The sequence below is a fragment of the Girardinichthys multiradiatus genome, chromosome 8 (assembly GCF_021462225.1).
Source record: "Girardinichthys multiradiatus isolate DD_20200921_A chromosome 8, DD_fGirMul_XY1, whole genome shotgun sequence".
NCBI lineage: Eukaryota > Metazoa > Chordata > Actinopteri > Cyprinodontiformes > Goodeidae > Girardinichthys > Girardinichthys multiradiatus.
In genome coordinates, this window is record NC_061801.1 from 27250769 (window position 1) to 27265218 (window position 14450).

The following is a 14450-nucleotide window of genomic DNA, read 5'->3' on the forward strand; positions in this document are numbered from 1 at the left end:
TCTGTGCAGAAAGAATTAATAAACACATAGAACAAAGGGCAGAGAGCTAGGATACAGAAACTAATATAACGTGTCAAAGTAAAGCACAACCTGCTTACTTATAGGTCAACATCCTGTGAGACCTGCTGGTAAACCAGAAATTGTTGACCCTGCAAAGTGATTTAAAGCTCAGAGGATGAACTTCACAGACTAAACTGCAAAGGGTGTCAAACAGAGATAAGGAAGAGAAACAGCAGATAGATATAATCTGCAGGTCATCATTTGGAAACTGTTGTATTACAAATCTGCTCTATACAGAAACACAGGTCACCTCACTGTGGCTAGATTTTACACTTTATTACTTCTTAGTGAGGTGATAGAATGGGGTTGTATGTTTGCTCATCCATTCTTTTATTTAGATCAACTACTACATTTTATGTTACTATGTTTAATATAGAGGAATGCACACCTGCTTCTGGTAGCTTTTACTACACTGGGATGATTTAGCTTTTTTTTAAATGTAAGACCGCATGTGTGAGTGGACTATGTCTCTTTCTATCAACTGTACTTTTCCACTAGTTCACCAGAGTTGTTGTCCTCCCCCTACTGCATATTCTGTGTACCTAGGACTATTATAGCAACCAGGCAAACAGATGCTTTTTTAAATACACAGATGATGCAGTCATGTTAAACTTTTTGGCACATGGATTTAGGAAGTCTTCCTGCATTATCAGTGTTAAAGGATATAATCCTGAGGTAGTTCTTGTTAACAATCTGTCGGTGCAACAACAAAAGAAAGGTCCACCATACCACCTTAGTTTGGATATGTCTTTTAGTCTTTAGTGCCTTATTTTTCAGGGTTGAGAGGGCCACTAGAAAAGACACATGAATGCAACTAACTTATTCAGACAGCAAGAATAACGGCTGACTGTCGGTTTAATTGAGCTGTTTGTGTTTCCTATAGATCTGCTCTCAGCTGAGCGAACGACTGGAGAAACAACAGACGGCCACTCGAGGAGAACTGGAGAAAATCAGAGTGAGTTAACGCACAGATATTCAAAAAACACCATGGACTCAAGCAGATGCTAGGTCAAACCTCTTCTGCATAAATAGCTTTTTCATATATTTTAAAGTGGTCTCAAGCACCAGTTATTTAGGTTTTCTAAAGGACTTTGACGCCTTTTTCTTTAATTGAACAAATTTTTGAGTTAGTATGAACATGTTGTGTCTACTTGTAACACAATATCTACTGAAGAGCTAGTTTAAATCATACCTTTTGGGAACTTTGTTAGCGTCATATTGAAAACAAAAACCAGTTAGTAAGGTAAGGGTTCCTACACTGTCTGGAAAAGTATGGAATTTGATTTCAATAATTCAAAAAATAAATAAGTATTTATTTGAGTATTGACAAACATTTGTATTTTCAGACTGTATAGATGTTGTATCTTTCTGTTTTTCCTTCCTCCCTCCGTCCTTTATGTCCTTCCTTCTTTTCTTTGTTCATCGTTGTAAGGATTATGATTATTGATTAATTAATATTGATCAAAAATTATAATTAAAAATCATAATTCAGGAAAATAATTTCTTAACCAAAAATCATTACTTACGAATAGAAATCAGAGATGTCATCTGGTGTTGTGATGATGGGCTAAAAACTCTTAATAATTACAATTAGTTATTTATAATTAATTATGGGTAATTATTAACCAAAACCACTAAATGTCACTGTTTATTCAACCGCCTCACTGAAGGTAGGGGAACTTTGACCTTATTTTGACAGATAAATCACTTTTGCACGAAATAAACACAAACGCTTCTCTTAATTATATATATGAAGATTTATTGAAGCCAAATAATTCTGATATACCATTATTCTGGTCCAAAACCTTCACTTAACTAACAAGCACCTAACTACACAAAGAGGATAAAAATGACCCACTTAACAATACTACCTAACAATAATAATAAGAAAATATATGCGCATTTAGTGTCTATGAAGATCAAACCAGCTGTTTTATGGACAAAATGTGCGATTTGGGTTAACTTGGAAAGAGAAGTCCTCCTGGTGTGCCGATGTCTCGATGGTGGCGATTTGCTGGTAGACGGTGGCTGCGCCCTTAGCCACTAGCAGCTGATTGCCCCAAATCTCGAAAAAGAGTCATAAAACTGAGGCGGAAACTCAGTGGAAAACTCCAGTAATAAAACTGGGACAAAAAAAGTGGTCAGGCCACGAGGCCCAGTTGTTTTAAATGGAAAACTTAGAAGTCCAACTTCTAACTCCTGGCTGATTTGGGCTCACAAAACATGAACACGCACCTTGCTGATTGCATCCGCACTCCGTGATTCAGCAACACTTGCACAGCAAATCAAAACAGCTCAGCATAAAACACTTCAATTGGTATTGCATGCAACAAGTTGATACCTTGGATTAACTATTGGTGATTCTAAACCACCTTAACTATGCCTCATCCTGCCCAGACTTCTAAATGCACCTATCCGATTTAATATAAAAAAGAACAAAATTACTTTGATGCTGATTTCTTCTCTGCACCGGTTGAGGATGGATCAGGTCTGAAGAAAATGAGGGGTGGATCACGCGTCCGTGATCAACTCAACCAAAAAAACAAAAAAACTTCTCATCTATTCAGAACGGGGAAAATATGAAGAACCATTTAGTCAACTGAATCACAAGTGGTCTCCTTGGAAATAAAACCTCTGTGGGTTTCCACCTGCGTGTTGGCGTGGTCTTCGATCGAGTTATGAATCTTCTGACCTTCTTGTATCAGACAGTTTCCAGCTTTCAAGCTCTTCTGGGAATGGCAGTGTGAAGGAAATGTTCGCTTGCGAGCTTTTGTCTCTCCAGATATGCTCCTCCGTTGGGTCGTCCCGTAAGACACGCTGGAAATGGCAACGAAAGTTTTTTTTCCATGGGTTTTATAATCCTGGGTGACTTCAGAGCTGTGACGTATGTTGAGCTGCACGTGTTGAACTGCACAGCCTAGTCGGTCTGTCTGACCAAAATCGATGCCAACCTACTATTTATTCTCATTTCATAGCACAGTTACAAAATCTTACGTGATTCCCAAGAGTTATTTACTAATGGCCGAGCACAAAACAGATGATCAGCAAAAAGGACGATGCATCTATCAGCTACTTTCTCAGGTCTTTGCAGGTTTTTTTTTGTCTTTTCTTGCTTTCTATGCTAAGATCTACCAAGTTTTAGGCTAATCCTTCTCCCATTTTATGCCTGCCACGTTTTCATTGATAGAACGAAATAAATTTGAACAAATGATGTCTGTGCAACAGACGAGGATGCTTGTAATAAAGTGCTTGGAGATACAATTTGAAGTTGTGTCTATGTCAGGTTGTCATGGTTTATGAAAAAAATCTTTTGAACACACCACATGGCGTTTGGCTAACTGCTGCTTCGTTGGTGGTAAAAGACGGCCGGTTAGTATGGAGAGGCCATTAAGGTGTGATTGATCTTCAACTTGAGAAGACAGGTTTCACATTCATTCTGTTGTCATTTATTCTTCTTGTTTAATCCACTAATTTGCTGCAATGAACACATAAGCCTAATGATCAGACTCACTGACAGAGCATCAACGATGATTAGTCGGGTTGAAGGGTGTGTGGACCCTGTATGTTTACTGGGTGCAACTGTACAGATGATTCTTTACACAGTTAAGTGCCAGCAAACAAAGACGTTCATTCAACCTAATGCAAAAGCCCCTGTAGAGATCTGGTAGGCTTCAAATATTTACACAGACAGATGTTGTCTGCCTCAGAAAATATTTGGCTCCTACACCCCTTAAAGAGTGAGAGTATCAAGCTGCTTTGTCTGAATAAACCTGAAGAAGCTGAAAGGTACACAACTGTTTTTCTCTTTCACCCTTGACTTGGCAGGTATGTGGAGATGTGTGCTGCCATTGGTTTGTCTTCCCTGGCAGTAAAATCAAAGCTTTTTGGGAAGGAATGTGGAATTTGGCCAAGCAGCCATAGCCAGACACCTGACTTCCAGCACTCGCAAACATGGCTCACTGAATTTTAGCTCAAACTGTGGCTGGGAGGACGGCCATATTGGCAGAAAGCTCTATCTGGGCTGCCCAACATCTCCTGAAAGGTTTATAGCACCATGGAAGTTAGTTTTTTCTCATGCTCAAACTTGGTTTTTCTTATTTATGTATGCTCTCACCTGCCACTTTATTAGGTACACCTAGCTAGCACCTGTTTGGACCCGGTTTTGCCTTCAAAAGTGCATTATGGCTTGGTGGCATAGTTTCAAAGATTTCTAGTTGCAAACATTTCTCAGATCTTTAGCACACCAGGTTGCTGGAAAATGTTTCACTTGCCTGTCCATGACCCACCAGCTCCCCAAGGTGCTCTGTTGGATTGAGCTGTGGTGACACGGTACACTGTCCTGCTGGAAGAAGTCACCATGAGATGTGAACACAGTGGTCACAAAAGGATAGACGTTGTCAACAACAATCCCCAGGTTGGCTTCATTTGTACTAAGGGGCCCAAAATGTGCCAGGAAAAGGTCTCCGCTAACAATTGTACTACCACCACCAGCCTGAACTGCTGGCTCAAGGAAGGATGGATCCATGCTATTTATGCCAAATTCCGACCCTTCCATGTGAGTGTCACAGCTGAAATCAAGGCTCATCAGACCAGGCAGCATTTTTCCAATCTGTTATTGTCCAGTATTGGGGAGTCTGTATAAATTGTATCCTCGGTTTCCTGTCGTCAGCTGAGAGATGTGGCCTGTTGCTGCTGTAGCCCATTGGCTCCCATGTTTTTTGTCCAAACGTCGTATTCTGCGTGCCTTGACTTTGTCAAGTGTAGTTAGCTGAGCTTCTGTGTCCTTTCTGTCATGTCTAAACAGTCTTTATTTTAGAGGCCAAAGGACAAAAGGTACAGTGTTTTTATCCACACAGCTGCAGCTCACTGAATATTTTCTGATTTTTGTTGTGCACAACAACACAAACAACAATGTAACATCCAAAGTCACGTAAGTGCCCTTTCTACCTCATTCTGATGTTCAGCTTGAACTTCAATAATAAGTTGATATACACTACCGGGCAAATGTTTTAGATACACTTTCTCCCTTAATGGGTCTCTTAATTTTCATGACTGTTTACATTGTAAGTTCTCACCAAAGGAAACAAAACTATGAATGAACATACATGGAATAATGTAGTAATCAAAAAGTGTGAAATAACTCTAAACATTTTTATATTTTAGATTCTCCAAAATAGCCACTATGTAAATAGTCATAAACATAAAGAAAACCATTAAATGAGAAAGTGTCATTTAAAGTCTAAAGCTTTTCACCTGTAGTGTAGGGATTTTTTTTAGCTCTTTTTTAAAAGAATTTTACGTTTGTTGAATTTCATCCGTCCACACCTTCGTCCATGTCTGACTGTCATCTATCAATCAGTCTGTACTTCCATTCATCTATTTTCCATCCCTCCTTTTGTCCATCTATCCATCCTTCTGTTTGTCCTGACTGACCAACTGAAAAATTTTATATTTGCCTCAAATGCAAATGGGGCTTCTCTAAATGCATTACAAAATTAGCTAAAAAGGGCCAACAAATCTGTTTTTTGAGCTTGGAAACTGGGATTTTTCATTCGACAGTGTATGGAACATCAGAATTGCCATTTTAAGTGATCTATTGCAGTTATTAATAAATAAACGTACGTTAATGAGAATTTGTAATAAGACGATAACAAAGCTTGCCACTGATACTTGCAAAGCAATTTCAGCCTTACATTCTGCTGCTTCATTAGGGCTTATCTGTAATTACTCTGCATTTTAATCATATCATTCTCAGTTTAAAGCTGCAATGTTGTAATGAAGTACTCATTTCTGAAGGGCCGTCTCAACTGAGAGACGTGAATGTGGTGCACACATATTTTGTGTGGCTCTGCATTTGAATGTAAAAACGAAACCGAAAATAAGTTAAGATATTTTTGCCCCCTTACCGGTGTCATTTTTATTTCTCTCTGACCTCTGAAATTCTCCCATAGTCCAAAGTTGAAAACTGTGAGAAGTGCAGCAGTCTTTTCAACAAAGAGGGTCGTGTGCGGACAGCGGTGACCACGACGCCAGCCGATGGGACAGAGGAGACCGATGAGGAGAAGGAGGGTCTGAAGAACCAGCTGAGGGAGATGGAGCTGGAGCTGGCCCAGACCAAACTGCAGCTGGTGGAGGCTGAGTGCAAAATCCAGGTACAATAACACACAGTGTGGGCCCAGAAATAACTGCGTGTACACAGAGTGGTCACAGAGCAATAAAAAACACCTACTGGTGGTTTTTGTGCTATTTTCTTACACCCTTTTTAAGCAAGTTGGAGAAGTTTGGTTGCCCCAACTTAAATTTAATTACAAAGCTTGAATCCCAGCAGCACGACTTCTTTAATTGCCGTTGAACCCAATATTCAAACAGCTGGGTCGCAGTATGGATGCTGTATTTGTCTTTCTGGCAGTAAGACACGTTTTGACAGCTTTTAATAAGATACCCAAAATGATTCTATTAGGAGGTTACAGCTGGTTTCACGTGTGGATGGTGCTTCATTTCCTCTTACATCAGGGTTGTTGGTGCATTTTCAATTCCTTATATCTAAGCTACCCGCCTTTATCTGCCACTATGTGTCAACTGCATAGATAATCAATTAAAAGGTCATGATCTCATTTTATATGACTTTATCAGCCCACTGCAGGAGGTCAATGAATCAAGGAGGATAATTTTCTATTAAACAGATATGATTAAAGCAAAGAAGAAAATGTGGACCTGATCTAATTTAAAGAAATGAAGACACTAATGTGATCACAAGGATTTGAAGGAGCATTAGGGCCTGAAATATAGTTATAGTTTGAAGTTTTTATATTCGCATCAGGGGGTTAAATGATTGCCTTGACCCATTAGGATTTTAGGACACAATCAGTTTAACTTTTGCTCCATCCGCTTGAAACTTAGGTCTGGGTTTTAAAGGTGTTAGGTAAAAAAACAAAAACAAAAAAACAAAATAAATCTCAGGGACAAGAGCCTCATCATTTAATAGGGAAGATTATCAGTATTTAATGGGATTTTATGTTAGACCAACACAAAATAGCACGTAACTGTAAAGTGGGAAGGAAATAATACATGGTTTTCAAAATGTTTATAAATTAAAATCTTTCAAGTGTGGCATGCATTTATATTGTGCCCCATTACCCCCGATGCCCCTAAATAAACCATTTGCATCATCCGGCAGCTCTATACAAAAGCCACATCTACAATGGAAAAGTTCAGAGCAAAGCTTCTTCGTGTGTTAGAACTTGGTCGCTGTCATTTGGGATTCATCCCATCTGAGTTTGGAAGTGAAGATTTCCAAGTTCTCAGTCAGAGAGGTCAGCAGTTACAGAGGCTGAAGTTGGAGTTCAAGCCTGAAAGTTGGGAGATTTCTCAAAAACTCCAACATAAAAATGCAGCATGGCTGCTTTTCATAAATAGAGACGATAGCTGCATTGTTTATCATCATTCCCACGTTTTTGACCTTCAAGGCCATTGCAAGCCTTTGATTGTCACATCCCGTCGCTCTTTCCATGACACTCTTTTACATTGCTTACCCAACAAGTTCTTTGTTCCTCCATAAACCAGAATCAGTCCATATTTCTGCTGCCAGCTTCGCCTGCAGAACCCCCTCCAGGTCCCCCACCCCTACAAAGCATATCACCCCTGTACAACTTCAACAACCTCATCTTTGATAAAACACAATGTAACAAAAATGTTTTTATTATTATTATTATAATAACTTTAATTCAGAAAAAAAGAATCACGCTTAAGCTAGGCAGTTACAGGTCCTTCTCAAAATATTAGCATATTGTGATAAAGCTAATTATTTTCCATAATGTCATGATGAAAATTTAACATTCATATATTTTAGATTCATTGCACACTAACTGAAATATTTCAGGTCTTTTATTGTCTTAATACGGATGATTTTGGCATACAGCTCATGAAAACCCAAAATTCCTATCTCACAAAATTAGCATATCATTAAAAGGGTCTCTAAACGAGCTATGAACCTAATCATCTGAATCAACGAGTTAACTCTAAACACCTGCAAAAGATTCTTGAGGCCTTTAAAACTCCCAGCCTGGTTCATCACTCAAAACCCCAATCATGGGTAAGACTGCCGACCTGACTGCTGTCCAGAAGGCCACTATTGACACCCTCAAGCAAGAGGGTAAGACACAGAAAGACATTTCTGAACGAATAGGCTGTTCCCAGAGTGCTGTATCAAGGCACCTCAGTGGGAAGTCTGTGGGAAGGAAAAAGTGTGGCAGAAAACGCTGCACAACGAGAAGAGGTGACCGGACCCTGAGGAAGATTGTGGAGAAGGGCCGATTCCAGACCTTGGGGGACCTGCGGAAGCAGTGGACTGAGTCTGGAGTAGAAACATCCAGAGCCACCGTGCACAGGCGTGTGCAGGAAATGGGCTACAGGTGCCGCATTCCCCAGACTTGGGCTACAGAGAAGCAGCACTGGACTGTTGCTCAGTGGTCCAAAGTACTTTTTTCGGATGAAAGCAAATTCTGCATGTCATTCGGAAATCAAGGTTCCAGAGTCTGGAGGAAGACTGGGGAGAAGGAAATGCCAAAATGCCAGAAGTCCAGTGTCAAGTACCCACAGTCAGTGATGGTCTGGGGTGCCGTGTCAGCTGCTGGTGTTGGTCCACTGTGTTTTATCAAGGGCAGGGTCAATGCAGCTAGCTATCAGGAGATTTTGGAGCACTTCATGGTTCCATCTGCTGAAAAGCTTTATGGAGATGAAGATTTCATTTTTCAGCACGACCTGGCACCTGCTCACAGTGCCAAAACCACTGGTAAATGGTTTACTGACCATGGTATCACTGTGCTCAATTGGCCTGCCAACTCTCCTGACCTGAACCCCATAGAGAATCTGTGGGATATTGTGAAGAGAACGTTGAGAGACTCAAGACCCAACATTCTGGATGAGCTAAAGGCCGCTATCGAAGCATCCTGGGCCTCCATAAGACATCAGCAGTGCCACAGGCTGATTGCCTCCATGCCACACCGCATTGAAGCAGTCATTTCTGCAAAAGGATTCCTGACCAAGTATTGAGTGCATAACTGTACATGATTATTTGAAGGTTGACGTTTTTTGTATTAAAAACACTTTTCTTTTATTGGTCGGATGAAATATGCTAATTTTGTGAGATAGGAATTTTGGGTTTTCATGAGCTGTATGCCACAATCATCCGTATTAAGACAATAAAAGACCTGAAATATTTCAGTTAGTGTGCAATGAATCTAAAATATATGAATGTTAAATTTTCATCATGACATTATGGAAAATAATGAACTTTATCACAATATGCTAATATTTTGAGAAGGACCTGTAGGTGTTTTAACACCACCTAACTGCCACCGTTTCTTTTCCTAATTTAACAAAAAGGTTTCTCATATGGAATTATGTCAGATATGAAACTAACTTCTTTTCTTCATTTTTTGTTGTTTTTTTTTTTTTGCCCCTTTCTGCACAGGACCTGGAGCACCATTTGGGTCTGGCTCTCAACGAGGTGCAGGCCGCCAAAAAGACCTGGTTTAACCGAACGCTCAACTCCATCAAAACGGTCACCGGCACCCAGGGCAAAGAAACCACTTAACCTAGTAACCCTTCATCCATCCTGTTTAAACAAGATTGCATCTGGAGCTCAGTGTGGCTCGTCCCGCTGAAACCTTCAGACCCTCCACCTCGAAATGTAACGCACACGACCATAACTTAACTTTTAACATGAACATTAACCGTTAAAACTAGAGGATCTCCTCTGTATCTGACTGTGTTATTTCCTCATATCAAATATGTTATTTTTATTTCCTGAAGTAACTCCCCAGAACAAAACCTTTTAACATCCACCCGAGCAGTGCAGCAATAACCACCCTACCCCCTCGACAGAGACCTTGTGCTTCCACCAGTCACAGCAGGAAAAAATGCTTCATTGAGGATTGTCTGCATACTGCTGAAATTTAAAAAACTCCACAGAGGGTGAAGCAACGACATCAGAACTGTATCTTTGCGCTCCCTTTCGTCTAAACTACTGGCACAAAACAGCAAGTCCCTGTACATTTTTTTGGTTTGTTTTAGGTACGAGCGCCAATAGACGCCTTTTCAGAACAGAGCTTTTTCTAATTTTCGTTCAACAGTACCTTTTATTGTGCGTTGGCATATGTGCTAATGTTGTGTCTGATTGTAATATGTATTTGTTCATGTTTGTGAGAATGGAGAAAACATGTGAAAGCATGCATAATTGGTCTGTGTGTGAACTGTGAGTGTGTGAAACGAGTGTTTGTGGAAGACCAACGGAAGTAGAGCACTAAGGTTATGAGAGTGCATGCATGTCAGCTTGTCTCGTGTCCTTCAATGTTCAAATGTGTACATAAAAACTGGTAAAAACTAAAGTTTGCTGACAGGTCCTGCATCTGAAGGTTGATCTAGTGGATGGCTGTGGGTATAAATATGTAATTTATGGAAACTGAATGAGCTGTTGAGAAAAGCGACTGCAGCTTAAATCTCCTCTAATCAAAAATACACATGCTTAAGGTTTATTTAGTTCTTCCAGCAACAAAACCTATAAAAAACCTCTAAATCAATTAAAAACCCTGCAGTCTGTGTGGACATCACAGACAGTTATAATTCCTGCAGCCTTTAAACGCACCATCAATCCCACTCTATTCTGTCCCATGCGGCGCTCAGACCCTTTGGTGTTAACTGTGATGGTCCTGTTAAATGCTTTAATTTAGAAGTTAATATACTGTGCTGGTCAGAAGTTTACATTTGCTCACCATTTACATTAATTTAAGAATACTTTTGCCCCTTTTACTGTTGCATTAGAACTAGTTTTTGTTTTTTCTGGTCAACTGATAGTTGATTTTGTTGTAATCAAGTTTGAGTGCACAAGTTTGAAATTAATGTGGAGTTTATCTAATCCACACAGAGTCAGAATTATACATATAAGCTCACATATATGCATGTGGGGGGACCAACCAATATAAATGAGCTCTACCTAGCTAAGAAGAGTTGTCAAACAGTGAGTCGGAATTATGCCAGAAGGGCATAACTTGTAATAATCTGTAATTTAAGGGACATTTAGAAAATTAAATCATGCACCAAGTTCTTGATTTAAGAAAATCTTTGAAGTTTTCCAACCTCCGGTCCGTATCTGTAAACTCCTGACCGGAACTATTGACACACATATTTGATTAAATTAAGTTATGAAGCTACCAGTGGATTCAACAGCCTATTAAAGAAATCATCCATGCTGCATCTCAATGATTTAAGATGTAGATAGGTCAGATTTATAAGAGCTGCTGATTGTGAATAGGGAAAACATTACAGTCAGCAAAAGTACCAAGGGATATTTTAATTTCTGATTCACCAGACTAAATAGGCAGCAGCTAATATCTTTGTGTAATCCTGATGACAAGAAGTTTGGCATCTTGAGTCAAAAAGGGGACACATCACATACCACCTTGTATGAAAGAATTTTTTACATCTAAGTGCATCTTTTCTGGTTCAAGCATCATGTCAGGACAAGCCTAGAAACAGCTATTTTCCAGCTATGACTCACAATGCAAAAGAAAAAATACTAAAGGCATGATTTTTTTTTTTTAGGTTCAACATAGTAAAATTCTTCAAAAACATTCTTAATTAAAAAAATTCAGGTCTCACAGCAAATGTTACAAGCTACTGAAAATATTCTCTAAGCTCTGAAGATGTGATTTTGGCCACAATCTCCTGTGAATGTGGGACACCTGTCAGCAGAGGTGTAACTGCAGTATGAGGGGAATTACAACACCAGCAGGGCTTTGGTCATGTCAGGAGAAGCCACAGTTCAGGTCAAAAAGCTCTAAATTTGTCCACAGGGCATTAGGGGTCCAGAGGGAGATTTCATATTTCGCTGACTGAGGAACAGAGGTTCAACAATGATCCTGGTTTCAAATCCTGCTGAGACTGAACATATTTTAAAGGCCGAATAGAGTGAACCATTTCTCTAAACCGCGTCTTGACTTGAAGAGTGAAGTCTGATCCGCTGGAATCCGGTGGTGATATTGGAAGAAGTAGAAAAACCATAGAGGAGCATCCACCTAAAAGCACTGGGCTGTAAATAAACATTAAAAGCATCACCATTGAGTTTTTGTTTATGGTTTTCTACTCTAACTATAACTAATGTTGCCTACCTGTACTTACCAACCTGATGCTGTGATACAGTTGAATCTACAATGTTTTTCTTGTATTTCTCTTATGTTTTTTTGTATTTTTTTCTTTTTTGCTCCAAGCTTCTCAGTCGCACTGCTGTTTGGATAACTAAATGCCAAAACATAGCTCAGTCTACCAACATTATCAGCGTGTGGAAATTGTAATAGAGTAGACTGCATTGTGTATACTCCATGAATTTAAATATAAAGATATCGACACAAGGATACCTGAGTCATTCTTTCTTTTGTGATTCAAGTGCAATTATGTCAGGAAACAAAGACTGAACTGTTCATTTGAACAGGTAAAGTTCCTGTGAGATCCGAAGTTTACTTAGGAGTAAAGCAGCTATTTCGGTAAAGACGCCAGCTAGAGGGGAAGGTCGAGCTTTCCAAAAATGAGCCTACATATGAAAAAATAGTGGGGTAATGTGGACAAATTCCACATAAATGTTCAGTACAATTCATTTATATTATATATGTTTTAGGTAGAGAGCTGAATGGCAACACCAGTATTGAAAACCATTGACCATTCTGCAAAGTTATCTCTCAAAATGTTTCCCACATGGATAAAACTAAGAAAATCATGAACAGTCCCACAACTTATGAAGCAAAAGTTCCAAAACTGCTACTTTTCTGCTTTCCTGTCACAGCTGGCTGTGCTGCAGGGCTAACACTATCTTGTATTCATAAACAGGTGCAAGAAGTACATATTTGGTTTAAGGTGTGATATTTTTAATTTCTGTCCTCCAGAACAGCTACTGATGTTTTTTGCTAGCACTTTTACTTGTGGGGAAAAATGTTTTTTGCTGCTTTGTGAAGTCTTGTTGACAACTAGCAAAGTTTACACATGAATAAGGCCCCAACCTACAGTTAAACTCAGGACCTTCTTGTTTCTTTTTTGTTGCACAAACCCTGCATACACTTCCTCAAAACATCTACACATTCCCTTTAGTTGTTTAAGTGAGGGGAGATCGTCATGATGTCATTAGGGATTACATATATAATCTGACAGAGTTCAGATGAATGAAGACGATCCTTTAGATCCTCACCAGCGTCTGTACTGAAGCTAGGGGAAACGGGAGGGAACAAATGAGCCGTATTCTGGTGTCATAATGAAAACTCTCAGTCACCTTTCTGAAATACTACTCCAAGAATCTAAATCGTAAAATAAATAATGGTTTCTTGTGAAAACAGCCACTATCTGTCAGACACTGGAGCTGGATGTAAATCTTGTTCTCAATTTGGCTCTTGTTCTACTGCTCATCTTCCTCCTGAGAGAACATGCCTCATAACATATGGCAGCATTGTTATCTGTGTCAGGGTTGAGCTATTTTCTGCTTGGTCCGCAGTGCCGGGGGGTTCTTACATATATTCTTAGCTGGAGTTGTATATTTTGAATGTGTGCCCCCTAAAATTCTCGCCTTAGAGGTGACGGGTGTTGGGACCCTGGCTCTGTGTCTGCCACCACCAGCAGGGGCTGAAGGTAATGAGCATCAGCATTACATAACTTTTTACACTCCACCCCTCCTCTTTCTGCCCCGCTGCGTAACAGAGCTATAAATACGACCTGCAGGCAGCAACAACTCACAATGCAAAGGTGAAAAGTTGAATGAGGATGTGATTCTGCTTGGATCAGGCAGCATTGATGCCTGTTTGCATGAGGGCAAAGTATGAAGTTCTATAGGAATTAGGATAAAAACAATGGAATCAGTTTCATTCCTTGTACATGTTTAATTATTTTCTTCATATTTTTCCTGCCTAATTTAATTCCCTTTCACATTACCTTCTCACCATTTGTTTTCCTGTAGCTTTTGTTCTTGGTCACAGGTGATCTGTGCTCTTCGCCTGTAAAGCCACCTGTTTTCTTTACCACAACACAAATATGAATGAACAGGAGTAAATAAAAGCAACACACGTGTCAAATTAGGATTAGGTTAGACATATATGTGTATGTTTACACGGTGGCGCAGTTGGTAGCACTGTTGCCTTGCAGCAAGAAGGTCCTGGGTTCGATTCCCGGCCTGGGGTCTTTCTGCATGGAGTTTGCATGTTCTCCCCATGCCTGCGTGGTTTCTCACCGGGTACTCCGGCTTCCTCCCACAGTCAAAAGACATGCCTGTTAGGTTAATTGGTCACTCTAAATTGTCCTTAGGTGTATGAATGAGTGTGTGCGTGGTTGTTTGTGTGTTGCCCTGCCATGGACTG

The 14450-nt window shown here is 39.8% G+C and overlaps 1 protein-coding gene across 6 annotated transcripts in view; it reads left to right on the forward strand.

Moving 5' to 3' along the window:
• Window positions 1-12470, forward strand: part of LOC124872277 (rab GTPase-activating protein 1) — a 92637-nt gene extending 80167 nt beyond the window's left edge. For 5 of the 6 annotated variants that reach the window (XM_047372065.1, XM_047372068.1, XM_047372066.1 and 2 more), the window contains 3 exons: window positions 944-1015; window positions 6012-6212; window positions 9533-12470. In XM_047372065.1, the coding sequence (XP_047228021.1) occupies window positions 944-1015; window positions 6012-6212; window positions 9533-9655 (396 nt within the window). In that variant the 3' untranslated portion in view covers window positions 9656-12470. The remainder of the gene's footprint in view (window positions 1-943; window positions 1016-6011; window positions 6213-9532) is intronic. The other variant, XR_007039238.1, reaches the window with a different exon arrangement.
• The last annotated feature ends 1980 nt before the right edge of the window (window positions 12471-14450 follow it).